The sequence below is a fragment of the Phacochoerus africanus genome, chromosome 4, assembly GCF_016906955.1.
Source record: "Phacochoerus africanus isolate WHEZ1 chromosome 4, ROS_Pafr_v1, whole genome shotgun sequence".
In the NCBI taxonomy this organism is placed as follows: Eukaryota; Metazoa; Chordata; class Mammalia; order Artiodactyla; family Suidae; genus Phacochoerus; species Phacochoerus africanus.
The window spans coordinates 143076146-143094151 of record NC_062547.1 but is presented as its reverse complement, the minus strand read 5'-3'; the positions used below and the strand labels follow the sequence as shown (position 1 = coordinate 143094151).

Sequence of the window (18006 nt, the reverse complement as noted above, 5' to 3'; positions counted from 1 at the left end):
CCTGCCTACAATGCTCCCCTCAAGCTCTTCTAGGTAACGTTTTAGGGCTGGGAAGTAGTGTCACAGAATTTTCCTTCAAGTTCAGCCTGGCCCAATAAGGCTGGCTCCTAGTTCTGGGAACACTGGAATAATACTTCACTTCGAAAACATGCTAGAGCAATGGTGTTCAAATTTGTCTGCCCATTGCAATCACTTGGGGACCTTCAAAAAATAAAAATAAAAAATAAATTCTAATGCCTGTGTCCCACCCCCAGAGACCGTGCTTTAAGCAGTCTGGGATGTGGCCTGGGCTTCAGAATTTTTAAAAGGTCCCCAGGTAATTCTAGCGTGCAACCAAGCTTGAGAACATTGTCCTGGGGAAAATGCCAGTTGTTTTCCAATTTGACCAGAAGAGCAGCAGCTGCTTCTCTCTGGCCTCCGTCCTTCCTTAGCCTATCTGTCTGTGCCTCTACTTTGTCATTTTTGGCTGTCTTCACATACGCTCATTTCCAAAGTGTGTTTAAGATTTGGGGTGAGGAAAGAACTAATAAAAAATAATAATAAAGAATTTTTAAACACATATGACACACCAGACCCTGTGCATACATCATATAATGCACTAATCCTGTAAGACCCTTGTTACTCCCTTTCCGCATATGGAAAACAGCCTTAGAAAAGCCATCGATTTGCCCACGGACTCATAGTTTGTAAGTGGTGGAGCTTCCTATGTCTAACGCCGGAATTCAAGGGTTGATGGCAATAATATGTTTATTAATAACAAAATAAAAGTGGTTCTCCCACAATTAGAAGTGAGACACTTACAGGTGAGTTTTGCTCCAAGACAAAGACTTGCATACCACGTGACTAAATGGATGCAGTATCTTTTTCTCAGGATGAGCTGACCCACCTTTTGCATTATGTGTCTGCCCAAGAGAAGTCAAGCTGAAAGGACAGGGAGTTAACACTTGGGTACAAAGAGCTTCCATTTTGTACTTCACCTTCTTCTGATTGTCTGAATTTATTTTCAAAATAGATGACTACTTTCATAATTAATGGTGGTTACCTTTGGATTTGAGGAACAGAATTTCTTTTCATTTTCTTTATACTGTTACACATTTTCCAAACTTTCTATAATGCAAAAGCATTACTACTGTAACATTAACATATTTTATACGTAATGTCCACATCATTTCAGTAGTGGGCTTGAAGTAAAATTCAAAGGACCCTGGAATTTTATTTCTTTCATAAAAAGTCACCAGAGAATGACATACAGGATTTGTGGAGGCAAAGGAAAATTATCGGCAAACTATGAATTAATTGTAATGCAGGTGTGGCAACCATTTGAAAGATGGCAGGATGAGGTAGTTTTTATATTCTAGCAGCTGCCACTGGTTACAAGTATCCATCGGCTTGTACTCAGTGCAAATGACACCAAGCTAAGCTCTGAATGCTGAGATCTTGAGTTATAGCTTAATGGCCCTTTAGCAAGATTGGTTAGTTGTGATGGCAAGTCAGAGCTGAGGGTGTGAACTGGCCCCACAGATGAGTCAATTAACTCCACACTGTGTGAGACCACAAACCACACCCTAGCTGGGCGACTGCTCCTCCCCCCACCACCAAAGGCATGAAGCTTGATCTGGGAAGGGCAGGATGCAAATGTGGATACATCGTAAAAAAAAATCTTCATCACTGAAAATGCAAAAATGGCCCCACACCTTCCTGAAAGTGATGCAAGACTCAAAAAGCATTAATATCATTCCAGGACAACCTGCTAACCCTTACCTGTCCAGGAGGGGAGCTCTCTGCCCCCAACACTTGCCTATAGAATACCGGATCGCAGCTCCGCAGGGTGTTCTGGCGGCTGGCCAGTGGGCTGGCGGCACCAGGTTTCTTCAGCAGCGAGTCGCTGCGGCGGGAGTCGGTGGTGAGGTACACCTGATGGTAGAGGTGCGGGGGCACCAGGCCTCCCCGGACGGCGTCCGCGTGCAGAGAGGGCCCTGGTGTTCGGTACAGGGAGCTCAGCGGGGCTCGGTACAGGTCCCTGGACTGCTTCCACTTGTAAACTTTGAATATGATTATTCCCAATACGGTGACTGCGAACCCCACAGAGACCAAAATTAGAGCAACAAGTAGGTAAAAGGTGAGATTTTTATTCTGCTCCCTGGGGGCTGAGCCGGAGGGGAACTCAGCCCGGGCTTCGGGAGATTCCTCGGTTACTGACACAGTCAGGGTCGCGGTGGTGGACAGCGATGGCTCCCCGTTGTCCTTGATCAAGACTGTGAGGGTCTGCCTGGGTGAATCTGTATCCTGGACTGGGCGGGCGGTGCTGACTTGACCTGTGTGAAGTCCTACAGCAAAAAGGCTCTGGTTGGGGGCACCCAAGAGGCTGTAGGAGAGCCAGGCGTTGTGTCCTGCATCCGGGTCCCAGCCTACCACCCGCGTGACCACATGACCGGCAGCCGTACCTCGAGGCAGCATCTCCACTGAGCTCTGGCCAGGCCGGGGGTATAGGACCTGGGGGGCATTGTCGTTGCGATCAGTGACAAATATGTTCACGCTGATGTTGGTGGCCAGGACTGGAGTGCCCCCATCGCTGATATGAGCTGTTAATTCGAACTCCCGCCGATCCTCATAGTCCAGGGGCACTAAGGATGACACTACGCCACTGTCACGATTTATCGTGAAATAGCGACCCACTAGCCCACTTTCAGCTCCTTGCTCCAAGAGAGAGAAGGAAAGGCGAGCATTCTGCGGGGCGTCGGGGTCCCAGACGCTTAGGTTCAGAATCGGAGCACCAGGGAGGTTATTCTCCTCCACGTAAACATCATAGGAAGATTGTGGGCACTGGGGAGGGTTGTCGTTGATGTCCGACACTTGCACGCGCACGGTCGTGAGGGCTGAGAGGGAAGGGGCTCCCGCGTCTCGAGCCGTAATGCTGAGGTTGTATTCCGGCACAGTCTCCCGATCCAGGGCTGCGCTGGTTTTCAAAGTAAAGTAATTCTTGAGGGAAGATGTGAGGCTAAAAGGGAGACCTGGTGGAACCTCACAAGTCACCAGCCCGTTCTCGCCAGCATCCAGATCGGTCACGCTGAGCAAAGCAATGACAGTTCCTAGAGGGGCATCCTCAGGGACCGGGCTGTACACAGAGGTGACTGTGATCTCCGGGGCATTGTCGTTTACATCCACCACCTCTACCAAAACTTTACAGTGTGCTCCCTCGGGATTGGCGCCCTTGTCTTTGGCCTGTATGTAAATCTCATGGAGTTTCACGTCTTCGAAGTCCAGTCGACCCTTGATTGTCAGCATCCCGGTTACAAGGTCTAAGGAGAATAGTTCCCGCACGCCAGCGCGGTTGTGGCTGCCGAAGGAGTAAATGATTTCGCCGTTGGGGCCTTCATCCAGATCCGTGGCACGGACCTGCACCACGCGAGTGCCAGGAGGTGCATCCTCGGGGACGCGCGCCCTGTACAAGGACTGATTGAAGGTGGGGGCATTGTCATTCGCGTCCAGCACGATGATTCGAATAGGAAGGCTGGCGGAGCGAGCCGGAGTTCCTCCGTCCAACGCTGTCAGCACCAGCTGGACATCTGGTTCTCGCTCCCGGTCCAGGGCGCGCTCCAGCACCAGCTCCGCGTACTTGGTGCCGTCTTCCCGCGTCTGCACGCGAAGCGCAAAGTACTCATTGCGGCTCAGCTCGTAGGTTTGTAAAGAGTTGCTTCCCACGTCCGGATCGTGCGCGCTCTCGAGCGGAAAGCGCGTCCCCGGCGCCACAGCCTCGCTAATCTCCAATTTCATTTCCCGGGTAGGAAAAGAGGGGTTGTTGTCGTTGATATCCTGGATCACCACTTCCGCGCTGAACAGCTCTAGCGGGCTCTCCACTACCAACTCCAGAGTTACGGTGCAGGAAGGCAGCGTCCCGCAGAGCTCCTCTCGATCCAGGCGGTCGTTCACGAACATCTGTCCGGTCTCCCGGTTCACCTCAAAGAATCTTCGACTAGCTCCGGACACCACCCGGAGCCTGCGGGCTGACAGGCTGCCCAGATCCAAGCCAAGGTCCGCCACCACGTTGCCCACCGCGAAACCCTTCTCTCTTTCCTCCAGGATCTCATAGCGAATGAGGGCGGCGGAAGCCTTGTGCAAAGCGCCAAGGAGAAGCAAAACTCCCACCACTCTCCCGGTGCTCACCAGTCCGCCCCTGCAGGCCTCCGGGACCATCTCACTCGAGGGCAGTTCCTCTCAGCGGGGTCCAGGTCGTCCCCGCTTTTCCGCCGAGAAACTTTCAATGGGTTAGCGCTCCGGCGCTGGGCTCCGAGTCGGACATGGCTCTCCCGCTGCCGCTGATTTGCTCGCCGGCTGTTCAGTCTCTGCCTCATCCCGCGGCGCCGAGAGGGGACGGGCCGGGGCCAGGGCTCCGGCGTCTTCATTGGCCGACAGCGGCACGCAGAGTCCCAGCCAATAACTGCACGAGGAATGCGCTAGTGCCCGGCTCTCCTGAGCGGGACAGGCGCTAGCGCCGGGAACTTCTTGCCTTGGGTTCCCTTCCAGACCTTACAGCCAGAGCTCCTTGGCCGTATCTGCACATCGGAAGCCCACCTTGGCTGGAAAGCTAACTGCAAGGTCATGAAGCTGGCCCTGGTGCGAGTCTTGAGGCTGAACACAGGCCTATTAAACACTTCCACCCCTAGCCTGAATCCCATGAAAGAAACCAAACTGAAAGCGACACAGTATTATCTGCATTGTTGGAGGACTGAGCACAACTTACCTAGCTGGTAAGGAGGCGCGTGTAGGGAGGCACTCGGCCTTTCTGTCGGAGGTGTTAATATTGTCAGTTTTATCTCTTACCAAATGAGACTGTAGAATTCCAGGTCACTTCCTCAGCAGAGACAGTCTACAACAACTGCCATCTGTTGGGTTTAACTCTATAAAATTTAATAATACAGTTCAGGTTTCTTTTTCAGTTGGACGTTGTCGCTTAGCTCTTATTTCTGAAGAGCCAGGGCGCAATGCGAGATTTTCCTATCCTGTCTTCCCCAACAAACCTAACTTCAATCAGAGAGCGCAGTCTCTCTCTAACATCTCCCTTTATTTGATCTGTTTCTCAAGATTTTGTGCCATACGCCACAAAGAGAAGTTGCATTTCTTTTTATTTTTTTTACTTTATTTTTTAGGGCCGCACCTGTGGCATATGGAAGTTCCCAGGCTAGGGGTCGAATCTGAGCTACACCACAGTTCACAGCAACCCTGGATCCTTAACCCACTGAGCAAGGCCAGGGATCAAACCCATATCCTCATGGATATCAGTTTGATTCATTACCACTGAGCCACAATGGAAACTCCCAGAAATCTCATTTCTAATAAGGATAATACCCCCTCAGCAATGAGCCCCTCCCCTCCAAAAAAAAAGACCAGGTTTATTTACTACCTGGGACCTTTCTGAAATGATTAAGATATCAGAAATATGAAGCCATGATAAAGAGCCTCAAGTTTTCTCATTTAGGATAGTAATGACTAGGATAATGCGGAAGAGTCAGATATGAAAAAAGGTAGAACTGAGCTGTACATCCTCCAACAAGAAACTACCCTCTAAGAGTTCCTGGATTCCTATCTTTTTAAATGAATAAGGCTGATAAAATCCTGGCACAGGGTAAGCTTTAATAATGACGCATATCACCCCATTAGATACTAGAAGAATCCCCTACTATTTCCGTACACTTATCTTGGACATCGTTTCGATTGCATATAGTCCTTTCTGAAGTTTAACTGAACCCTGATGTATGGAGGTAGGCAGATGGGTTAGACAGGCATATAGGAAGCTAAATATAAGATATTTATTGAAGAGATGAAAAGCCGTATTTGACTTATATCTTTCTAGCATCCCTTTCTACTCATCTCTTAAAACCTCCACTTTTAAAAACTCAAATACAACAATTGTCCAGACCACCAAGAAGGCTGATAGGTATTAGAAGATTAGAATATAGAATTTAGAACATATATGGCTGAACCACTTGCTACTCAAAGAGCCAAGGACCAATGGCATGGGCATTGCAGAAATGCCCCCACTCCAGGCCTACTGAATCAGAACTTGCATTAACAAAATGCCAGGGTGATTTGAATGTACATTAATGTTTGAGAAGCACTGATCTAGGGGTTTTTTCAGATACACCAATTTATTAATCATTTTTTCCCTCATTCACCATCACTTAATTGACATTCTGGTGTTCCAAAACCAGCTTTAAAAGCTGAAGTAGTTTTCCCTCTAATAGTAAGACCCCTAGTTTTCCTAAGACCTCTTCTTAAGCCAGCAGAACCCTCCTTGGAGCTATTTTTCACAGTAGCCAAAGTGGTCTTCTTAAAATTTTAAGTTGATCTTTCTCCCTATGACTGTCCGGCCCCAAAACTGCCCAGAAGCATCTCATTTTTTTAAGTTTTTTTTTTTTTTTTTTGTCCTTGTAGAGCCCCACCTGCTGCATATAGAGGTTCCCAGGCTAGGGGTCGAATCAGAGCTAGAGCCACTGGCCTACACCACAGGCACAGCCATGCCAGATCCGAGCCGCGTCTGCAACGACACCACAGCTCATAGCAACGCTGGATCATTAACCCACTGAGAGAAGACAGGGATCGAACCTACATCCTCATGGATGCTAGTTAGATGCGTTTCTGCTGAGCCACGATGCAACTCCAGCATCCCACCATTCCTGAAATAAAATACCAAATCCTTTGCAGAGTATCTAAGTTCTCATGCCTTCCCCCTCTACTCTATTAAACTGCTTTCAAGGTCATCAACCAAGCTCTTCAGCAGGCTGTTCCTCTCCTATGAAAGCTTCTTTCACTTCCTTCCCTTTGCTTTGATAATTTCTACAAATCTTTCAAGGCTCAGTTGAAATGTTATTTCCTAATAGCAGTCTTCTCTTAGGCACTAGTTAAAACCAGGATCCTTTGTTATGCTCCCTCAGAGAAACTTCCATTTTCCTTTGTTGAACCTAGCACAATTTAAAATTTTATAATTATATTTTGTTTAAACATAATGCCTGCCTCTCTCATTATTAAAAAAAAAAAAAAAAAAGCTGCAGGAAAGCAGAGGCCATGCCTGTTTTGATTATTATTATATCCTCAGTGATAGCACAGTTGGCACTTAAGTTCCCAGGCTAGGGTTTGAACTGGGGCTATAGCTGCTGGCCTACACCACAGCCACAGCAACACCAGATCCAAGCTGCATCTGTGACCTACACCACAGCTTGCAGCAATGCAGGATCTTTAACCCACTGAGCAAGGCCAGGGATTGAACCTGTGTCTTCATGGAGACCAGCCGGGCTTGTTTCCACTGTGCCACAAATGGGAACTCCTACAATGCTTTTAACTACAGTCACCTCACGGTACATCAGATTCCAGAACTTACCCATTTCCTAACTTTAAGTTTGTGCCTTTGACAATTATATCCCCATCCTTAATGCTTATTAATACAGCAACTTTTATGCTAATGGAAGAGTAATCATAAAATACACTAAGGACTGTATATATTCATTTGTGGGCATCCATTTTCTCTAGGAGTAATTAGCATTTGTGGAAGATACAGATTCAGGCACCCTTAAGCTACCAGTAGGCCTAATGAAACTACTTTTTTTTTTTTTTGTCTTTTGTTGTTGTTGTTGCTATTTCTTGGGCCGCTCCCGAGGCATATGGAGGTTCCCAGGCTAGGGGTCCAATCAGAGCTGTAGCCACCGGCCTACGCCAGAGCCACAGCAACACGGGATCCGAGCCGCGTCTGCAACCTACACCACAGCTCACAGCAACGCCGGATCGTTAACCCACTGAGCAAGGGCAGGGATCGAACCCGCAACCTCATGGTTCCTAGTCGGATTCGTTAACCACTGCGCCATGACGGGAACTCCTGAAACTACTTCTTAACTTAATGATTTGGAAGAGAAAACAGGTTTCCCAAGAGCCAAGGGAGCTGTGGTGCTGTAACTCAGATGGACAAAACTTTGCTGTCACCCACATCCGGGGGAAACAGAAGTACGAGTGTACAGGGTCATGAGAGTTTCCCAGGCTCTATCTCCTTTCCTCTCTGTCTTATGCTCCCAAAGAGCCTCTGATCAACAAGATGCAGCGAACGTAATTTTCAAAACAGCAAATGAGTATATTATAATGGTCAAGAGTGAGGCCTTAGTGTCAAAAAACTTGAATTACAAAACAGGATACTACACTTAGCAGCTGTGTAACCCTGAAGCTTTTACTTTTAACTTCTCTTTATTTTCTTTATAAAATGAGAATAATATTAGTATTTCTTCTTCTTTTTTTTTTGTCTTTTTGCCATTTCTTGGGCCGCTCCCGAGGCATATGGAGGTTCCTAGGCTAGGGGTCGAATCGGAGCTGTAGCCACCAGCCTACACCAGAGCCACAGCAACTAGGGATCCAAGTCGCGTCTGTGACCTACACCACAGTTCACGGCAACGCCGGATCGTTAACCCACTGAGCAAGGGCAGGGATCGAACCCACAACCTCATGGTTCCTAGTCGGATTCGTTAACCACTGCGCCACGACGGGAACTCCTAATATTAGTATTTCTTGACGTAATCACCATCTTTTCTTTTCATCTTTGTACTTGCCGTCCAGTTCACCTTGACAGTCGGTGACCTGCAGAAATTTTAGAGCGTACACAACCAACACACAACCCAGTTTGACAATATTCCCATCACCCCAAAATTCACTGATGCCTGTCTGCAGTCAATCTTTGCTCCCACCCCCAGCTTCAGGTAGCCACTGATCTACTTTCTCTATAGTTTTGCTTTTTCTAGAAGCAAATGCATAAAAAGGGAAACATAAAATACACAGCCGTTTGTATCTGGCTTCTTTCACACAGTATCATGTCAAAGCCAACTCTCAACCACACCCTCAAATCTGTTCTCTCTCCCGCGTTCCCCACCTAATAACAGGCACTTCTAGCCTGGTCAAAAATTGTCATCTGAGTCTTAACTTTTTCTGCATCTGCACATATAATTCCTTAGCAGTTCAGGTCCATGCTTACTACTGCCAAAGTATATTCTCAATCCATTACTCTCCCCTCCGCGGACACCACCTGAGACAAAGTCACCTTAAGTACCATCGGCTTCCTTTCTGGTCTTACTTCCTCGTTTGCTTTCCCTAAGCTCCACCTCACAGGTAGAAACCTAAACAATCTTTCAAAGATGGACATTAAATTATGTACTTTCCTTCCTAAACACAGCACTTGGTACCAGGACCAGCTACACAATTTGCAGGACCAGAGCAAAATGAAAACAGGCAGCTCCTTGTTTAAAAATTACTCATGTTTGGAGTTCCCATTGTGGTGCAGTGGAAACGAATCCGACTAGGAACCATGAGGGTGCAGTTTTGCCCCCTGGCCTCGCTCAGTGGGTTAAGGATCCAGCGTTGCCGTGAGCTGTGGTGCAGGTCGCAGACACGGCTCGGATCCTGCGTGGCTGTGGCTGGGGCGTAGGCCGGCAGCTACAGCTCCGATTCGACCCCTAGCTGGAAACCTCCATAATGCCACAGGGGCAGCCCTAAAAAGCAAAAAATAATTTAAAAAATAAAAATGAAAACGAAGGATTTTAAGATGCTGACAGCAGAGCATTAACCCAGAGGCAGGGTCCTTCTCAGGGTGGAGACCAGTGTGACTGCACAGTTCACTTGCCCATGAAACTGCCCTTGCCTGGCACAGAGAAGCGCTTCTTAAGTATTGCCCAATATTATTTATTCAAATATTAGGTAATTACCTAATGTGATTTATTCCAAGAAGGTCAATAACATCAGAAAATCTTCCTCTTGATACCACTAAATTAATGGATCCAAGGAAAAACATCTATGTATTACTCCCCCAAATCAAAATATCATCTAGTAATCTTTGAATTCAATCTCATTTGCCCATTTGAAGACCATCCTAAGGCCAAACTGAGGGATCACTTTAGGAGAAATAATCTAAAAATAGATATTCAATCGATCGACATGTATCACAGTACAGACAGAGGAGAGATATTTAAAGATTTGGTGGTAGCCAAATTGTTTAGCCTTAGTATTTCTGCGAAGTTCATCTAAAGTTTATGTGAAAAAATATTTTGCATACTCTGAAAAGATGATCCATGCACCTGAGGAATAAGAAATTATCTCTTTTAAAATTCTGGAACTGCAATCAGTGATTTAGAGGTTTAAGGAGAAAAAAAAAATGTTTATCGCTCCCTTCTATTTGAGTGATATTCTAAAAATAAAAAAAACAAAACATTTGAGTGATATTCTTTTCTAGTTTTGATCACATTTAGTACCTTTATTGTTTATTATACCACAAAGCTTAAATATGCCAGGAAACTACTTGCAAAAAATTGCTAAATCTGTCTACATGAAGAGATCCCAAGAAATAAATCTGCTTAGAGAGATGGAATTTGTTTAATTTCTCCATAATATGCTATCCTTATATGTTATCTAAATTATTATCAGTTTTTTTCCAAATGGCTTTGTATGGCCGAGTTATTTTTCTACACTAAGTAATCCACTTCAAGATATAATGTTTCCTTTGAGTGAGAAAGAAGTATGACTTTCTGATTTTTAAAACCTTCTGGTGGAGTTCCCCCTGTGGTGCAGTGGGTTAAGAATCTGACTGCAGCAGCTCTGGTCACTGAAGAGGTACAGGTTTCATCCCCAGGCCAGCGCAGTTGGTTGAGGATCCAGCACTGCCATAGCTGTGGCCATAAAAAACAAAAGTAAAGCCTTCTGGCAATAGAAGTTTAGTACTTGATAAAGCTGTTATCTCAGTTCACTGAGACAAAGATGAAGGTTTCATTTTGGTTGCTTTTTAGGGGTGTACCTGCAACATATGGAAGTTCCCAGACCTGAGGTCAAATCAGAGCTTCAGCTTCCACCTTACACTACAACCACAGAAACACCAGATCAAGCCACATCTGTGACCTATGCCGCAGCTTGTGGTGATGCCAGATTCTTAACCCACTGAGTGAGAGTTAGTACCCTCATGGATACTAGTCAGGTTTGTTACCACTGAGCCACAACAGGACCACCCAAGATGAAGTTTTTAATAAAGGGTACTGGGACAACTGGATAGTCCATTTAGAAGAAGAAGAAGAAAAAAAAGATAAAATTAGCTCCATACCTCAGCACATGCAAGAATTAAGTCCGAATGGATCAGAGATGTAAATGTAAACACCAAAACACCATACAAGCACTAGAAGAAAACTGATAGATTTTTCTATAACATGAGTGTGGAGCAAGGCTTTCTAACTATGACTCAAAACCTAAATCCAATGCAAGAAAAGACTGATTCATTTGATTACATGAAAATAAAGGGGAGGAGCTCCCATCGTGGCTCAGCGGAAAGCAATCTGACTAGCATCCTTGAGGACCAGGTTCGATCCCTGGCCTTGCTCAGTGGGTTATGGATCCATCGTTGCCGTGAGCTGTGGTGTATAGGTCACAGACACAGCTCAGATCCTGCGTTGCTGTGGCTGTGGGGTAGGCCAGCAGCTATAGCTCTGATCCAACCACTAGTCTGGGAACTTCCATATGCCATGGGTGCGGCCCTTTTTGACAAAAAAATAAAAATAAATAAAAAGGCAAAATGTTGCAATGTAAAAATACAATAAACAAAGTTGAAAGCAAACTACATACTAGGAGAAAATATGTGCAGCTTATGTCTTGGACAAACAGTTAATATCTCTAAATGTATAAGTAACTTTAAAATTTTAGAACCAAACTTTCCGAAAATCCAACAGAAAAATATAAAACATGAACAATTTTTAAAAAGAGATAGATTATTTATATGAAAAGGTATTTAACTTCAACTGTAATTAGAGAAATTCTCATCAAAACTATTCTGAGTTTTTAAACACTCATCAGACAAAAATTAAAAAGCTTGACAACATACTTTATAGATGAGGCTACAGGAAAATAAGCATCTCATCTATTGTAATAGAAAATGGTACAACCTATATTTAGGGAAAGAGTTATATCTAACAGAACCACATATGCATTTACCTCATAACTTAGCCATCACACTTTTAAGAAATTTACTGTAAATACACACCAAGAATTACGACAATACATACACACCAGGTTATATATACGGCATTATTTATAACTGCAAAAAGATTGGAAACTAAATGGAAAACTGTACTTGGTTGAAGAGACTGATACATACACATAACCATGGAATTTTATGAATCTATAAAAAAAGATCTGGTAAAATGATGTAAACTGATTTCCAGGAGTATTAATGGTGCAAAAAGCAAAATGGAAATGTTCTTCTGATACTGCGGAATGAGCCACACCATGATAAAAAATAAACTGGAAAATTGATGAAAATATGTGGGAAAATGCTTCTAGCAAGACTGAGAGAGGGGGAGTAATGAGCTGAGCCCTAGCATCTCTGGTTTTTTACCTGTAGGTGGTTTTCCAAGAAATAAAGATTGAACAAAATGAACTGAAATGACGAATCTGTAGGAAAATATTAAGTGCTGTAACATATGTGATATTGGAGTTGTCTAATTTTGTGTGTGTGTGTGATAAATAATGTTTGAATAAATATAGCCCCAAACTTCCTAAATTTCAAGAAGATTATAGATCTACAGAATCAAGAAGCTCAACTATCCTACCCCATGTAGGATTAAACATACCACAAAGAAAATGCACCATGAAGAAAACATACAATAAGGAGGAAATCTCTGCAAATGAAACAACTAAAAAGGGACTACAAACATCTCATATAGCTTCATATCAAAATAAACAAACAACCCAATCAAAAAATGGTCAGACGATCTAAAAAGACATTTCTCAGGAGTTCCCGTTGTGGCACAGTGGTTAACGAATCCGACTAGGAACCATGAGGTTTCGGGTTCAATCCCTGCCCTTGCTCAGTGGGTTAAGGATCTGGCATTGCCATGAGCTGTGATGTAGGTTGCAGACGCGGCTCGGATCCCGCGTTGCTGTGGCTCTGGCGTAGGCTGGCAGCTATAGCTCCAATTCGACCCCTAGCCTGGGAACCTACATATGCCTCGGGAGCGGCCCAAGAAATGGCAAAAAGACAAGAAATAAGTAAATAAATAAATAAATAAATAGACATTTCTCCAAAGAAGACAAACAGATGGCCAAAAAACACTTGAAAAGATGCTCAACATCACTCATTATTAGAGAAATGCCAATCAAAACTACAGGAAATCACCTTATACCAGTCAGAATGGTCATCACCAAAAAAAGTCTACATGCAATAAATGCTGGAGAGGGTGTAAAGACATGGGAACCCTCTTACACTGCTAATGGGACTGTAGGTTGGTGAAACCTTTAAGGAGAGCAATGTGGAGAGACCGTAAAAACTGCTAAGTCTAGAGAAATTCTCATTGTGACTCTGTGAGTTAGGGATCTGATGTTGTCTCTGTGAGGATGCACGTTCTATCCCTGGCCTCATTCAGTGGGTTAAGGATCTGGAATTGCCTTAAGTTGCAGATGCAACTAAGATCCAGTGTTGCTATGGCTGTGATGTAGGCCTCAGCTGCAACTCTGGATACTTTTTTTTTTTTTTTTTTTGCTTTTTAGGGCCATGCCTGTGGCATATGGAAGTTCCCAGGCTAGGGGTCAAATCAGAGCTGTAGCTACTGGCCTACGCAAAAGCCACAGTAACGTGATATCTTTAACCCACTGAGTAAGGTCAGGGATCAAACCCATATCCTCCTGGATACTAGCTAGGTTCATAACCTGCTGAGCCACAATAGGAACTCACTCAGCTGCAGCTCTGATTTGACCCCTGGTCTGGAAACCACCATTTGCCACAGATGCAGCCATAAATAGAAAAAAAAAACCCTAAATATAGAACTGTCATATGATTCAGCAATCCTACTCCTGGGCATATAACCAGAGAAAACCATAATTTTAAAGGATACATGCACCCCAGTGTTCACTGCAGCATGATTTACAATAGCCAACACATGGATGCAACCTAAATGTCCATCAGCAGAGGAATGGATAAAGATGATGTGGTATGTATATACAATGGAATATTACTTAGTCATAAAAAAGAACAAAACAATGCCATATGCAGCAACATGGATGAACCTAGAGATTATCATACTAAGTGAAGTCAGAGAAAGACAAATATTATATGAGATCACTAGTATGTGGAATGTAATAAAAATGATAGAAAATAACTTATTCACAAACCAGAAACAGACTCAAAAGATTCTTAAACCAAACTGATGGTTGCCAAAGGGAAAACACTGGGGGGAGGGATAGATTTGGAGGTTGGGATTGGCATATACACACCCCCAAATACAAAATTCATCAGTAACAAGGGCCTACTATATAGCTCAGGGAAATCTACTCAATACTCTGTGATAGCCTATATGGGGAAATAATCTAAAAGAGAATGACAACACATGTGTATGTATGGCTGATTCACTTTGCTGCACCCCTGAAACTACCACAACATTGTAAATCACCTACGCATCAATAAAATTTATTTATTTATTTTCTTTTTAGGGCCACACCTGTGGCATATGACAGTTCCCAGGCTAGGGGTCAAATTGGAGCTGCAGCTGCTGGCCTACACCACAGCAATGCCAGATCCAAGCCACATCTGCGACCCACAGCACAGCTTGTGGCAACTCTGGATCCTTAACCCACTGAGTGAGGCCAGAGATTCAAGCTGCTTCTTCATGGATACTAGTTGGATTTGTTACTGCTGGGCCATAATGGCAACTCCTAAAATTTTTTTTTTTAAAAAGAAAATATAAAATCAAGAAAAACACATCAAGGTCCAGCATAATCATATTTCTGAAAATCACTGATAAAAAAGTAATACAAAACTTATGAAATAGAAACTTTGAAATAAAGACTTTGAAAATAAAATTACAGTTACCAAAGGGGAAAGGTTGGGAGAGGGATGGACTAGGGGTTTGGGATTTGGGATTGGCATATGCACACTATTGTGTATGGTCAATGGCAAACTGCTGTATAGTATAGGGAACTCTATTCAATATTCTGTGACAACCTATATGGGAAAATAATCTGGAAAAGAATAGATACGTTTATATGTATAAATGGATCACTTTCTAGTACAGCAGAAATTATCACATTGTAAATCAACTATGCTATAGTAAAACTTTTAAAAAATGGAGGGAGAACCTCAAAGCATCAGAGAAAAACACAGCAGCCAGTCTGAGGAGGGAAAAGCAGAGAGTGCACCACACAGATGATCAGTACCACCTAGCCCATCACAGCATAGCCTGAGACACTTGGGCAGGGACTGGGCACTGGGTCCTCTGGGGAGAGTACTAGGGTTGGCTGTGTTGAAGCAGCCTGAGGGGGTCAGGGAGTGGTGTACCATAGCCAAGGGAGTGCAGGAGGAGGCCTGGGCCTCCAGAGAAGCAAGGCATCATTGTTGGGGAGCGTGTGGGGGGTGGGGAGCAGTGTTGGTGATGGGACCACAATAGGAACTTCTTTCTCTGTGCATATGTAAACTCTCAGGCAGCAGGGCACCTCTTGTGTGGGCTACAGGCGCAGTTGCAAGCTGCTGCAGCCATCTCAGACTCCAGAGGTGGACACATACAACCACCACTCAGGGTCCTGTGACCAGGCACTTCCTGTGGCCCCATTCACCTCAGGGGTCACTGCCTCAGAGGGCCCTGCAACCAAAAACCACCTGTTGCCCCCACCTCCCCAGGAATGCACATGACCTGCCGCTGCTGCCACCAAGGGCTCTGGGTATCATCCCTATCTCCCTGAGGGTGACAGTCAATGGTGAAGGTCCTGCAACCAGGAGCAGCCTTCTGCCCCCACCTCCCCATGGTTCACTACCACTGCCAAGGGCTCTGAAACCAGGTGATGCTTCCAGGCACCACCCATTGGTCCCACCTCCCTGGAAGCACTGAACACTTGCACACCCCCTGTCAAGGGATTAATGGCCTGAATACACTGAGGAGGAGACACCAAGCATGCAAACCAAAAAGCAGCCCTCACGCCAAAAAAACAGTAAGCACTCTCAAGTTACCCAGGGACACTCTGCATATCAATAGCCCTCCAAGACCACAATAGATAATTATTTCCTTAAAGTCACAAAGTAAGCAAAATGAAGAAGCACAGGAACCATTTTTCTTTTCTTTTCTTTTCTTTTTTTTTGTCTTTTTGATATTTCTTGGGCCGCTCCCGAGGCATATGGAGGTTCCCAGGCTAGGGGTCCAATCGGAGCTGTAGCCACCAGCCCAAGCCAGAGCCACAGCAACGCGGGATCCGAGCCGCATCTGCAACCTACACCACAGCTCACGGCAACGCTGGATCGTCAACCCACTGAGCAAGGGCAGGGACCAAACCCGCAACCTCATGGTTCCTAGTCGGATTCGTTAACCACTGCACCACGACGGGAACTCCAGGAACCATTTTTCAGTAAAAAAAAAAAACAAACAAAACAGGAGAATTCTCTTGAAGGAGCCAACAATCAAACAGACCTCTGCAGTCTAATAGACACTGAGTTCAAAAGGAGATAATGAAAATACTGAAGGAATTAAGAACAGCTATCAGCAGCAACTCAGATTACTTTAAAAAAGAAACTATGAGGAGGAACCAATGAAAATTAGAAAATTAATTGCAGAGATGAGATGAGCTGAAGGCAATGAAAAGCAGAATGAATTTTGCTGAGGCATGAATTAAGTGACATGGAAGATAGAATAAGGGAAATCATTCAATCAGAACAGCAGACAGAAAGCAAAATGAAAAAAAAAAATAAAAGCAATGTAAGAGATCTATGGCATAATATAAAGTGTATCAATCTATGCATAATAGGACTCCAGAAGAAGAAAAAGAAAAGTGAATTGAAAAAGGATTTGAAGAAATTATGACCGAAAAATTTTCAAATTTAAAGAAACAAACACTTAAAAAAAATAAAGAAGGAAACAGACATACAGATACAAGAAGCACAGAGGGCTCCAAACAAGCTGAACCCAAAGAGACCTACACCAATATGTAATAAAAATGCAGAAGTTAAAGATAAGGAGAGGATTCTAAAGGCAGCAGGAAAAAAAAGTTAGTTATAAGGGAACCCCGCATAAGGCTATTACACTAATTTCTCTACAGAAATGCCAGAAGAGAGTGGCAAGATATATTCAAAGTTCTAAAAGGAAAAAATTTGCAACCTAGAATACTTTACCCAAAAAGATGATCATTTAAAATAAGATAAAGAATTTCTCAAACAAAAACTAAAAGAATACACAATACTAAACCTACCCTAAAAGGAATGTTAAATGGTCTCCTCTGAATACGTAAGAATTAAGATACAGGATGGAGGATATCACAATTGGCAAGTAATCACTTTAGAAAGCAAGGGTTCAATTCCAAAAAGAAAAACCCTTTTTGTGAAAGCACTGGTAAAGACAAGGAACAGCAAATGGATAAACATGAAGATGTGAAAAGCGACATCAAAATCATAAAATACAGGCTAGGAGAGTAAGAAAATCTAGACTCTTTTTAAGAATGTGATTCAGGAGTTCCCATCGTGGCGCAGTGGTTAACGAACCCAACTAGGAACCACGAGGTTGTGGGTTCGGTCCCTGTCCTTGCTCAGTGGGTTGACGATCCGGCGTTGCCGTGAGCTGTGGTATAGGTCGCAGATGCGGCTCGGATCCCGCATTGATGTGGCTCTGGTGTAGGCCAGTGGCTACAGCTCCAATTGGACCCCTAGCCTGGGAACCTCCATATGCCGTGGGAGCAGCCCAAAGAAATAGCAAAAAGACAAAAAAAAAAAAAAAGAATGTGATTCAGGAGGAAAAAAATGTATACATATAAGGATAACTTGATCCCCTTGCTGTACAGTGGGAAAAAAATAAATTAATAAAAAAAAAGAATGTGATTCAGCCTATGTGACAATCACTCTAAAGCAAGCAGATACAGAAAGGGGTTAACATACTTGCAAAACAGGGCAACAACAAATTAAAAAAAAAAAAAACAAAAGATTCATAAAGACCAAAAAGAGGACACAAGCATAAAAGGAAATCATCCAAAAACAAA

General features: G+C 44.1%; 1 protein-coding gene across 20 annotated transcripts in view; it reads right to left on the bottom strand.

Annotated features, from left to right (window-relative positions):
- The window catches only part of LOC125126453 (protocadherin gamma-C4), a 172466-nt gene that overhangs the window by 28137 nt on the left and 126323 nt on the right, over nt 1-18006 (bottom strand). Inside the window, exon 1 of one of the 20 annotated variants that reach the window (XM_047778867.1) lies at nt 1762-4494. The exons of the other annotated variants lie outside the window; for them this stretch is intronic. Within the exon in view, the coding sequence (XP_047634823.1) occupies nt 1762-4194 (2433 nt within the window). The 5' untranslated portion in view covers nt 4195-4494. Of the gene's footprint in view, nt 1-1761; nt 4495-18006 lie in introns of those variants that run through there. 20 annotated transcript variants of the gene reach the window in all.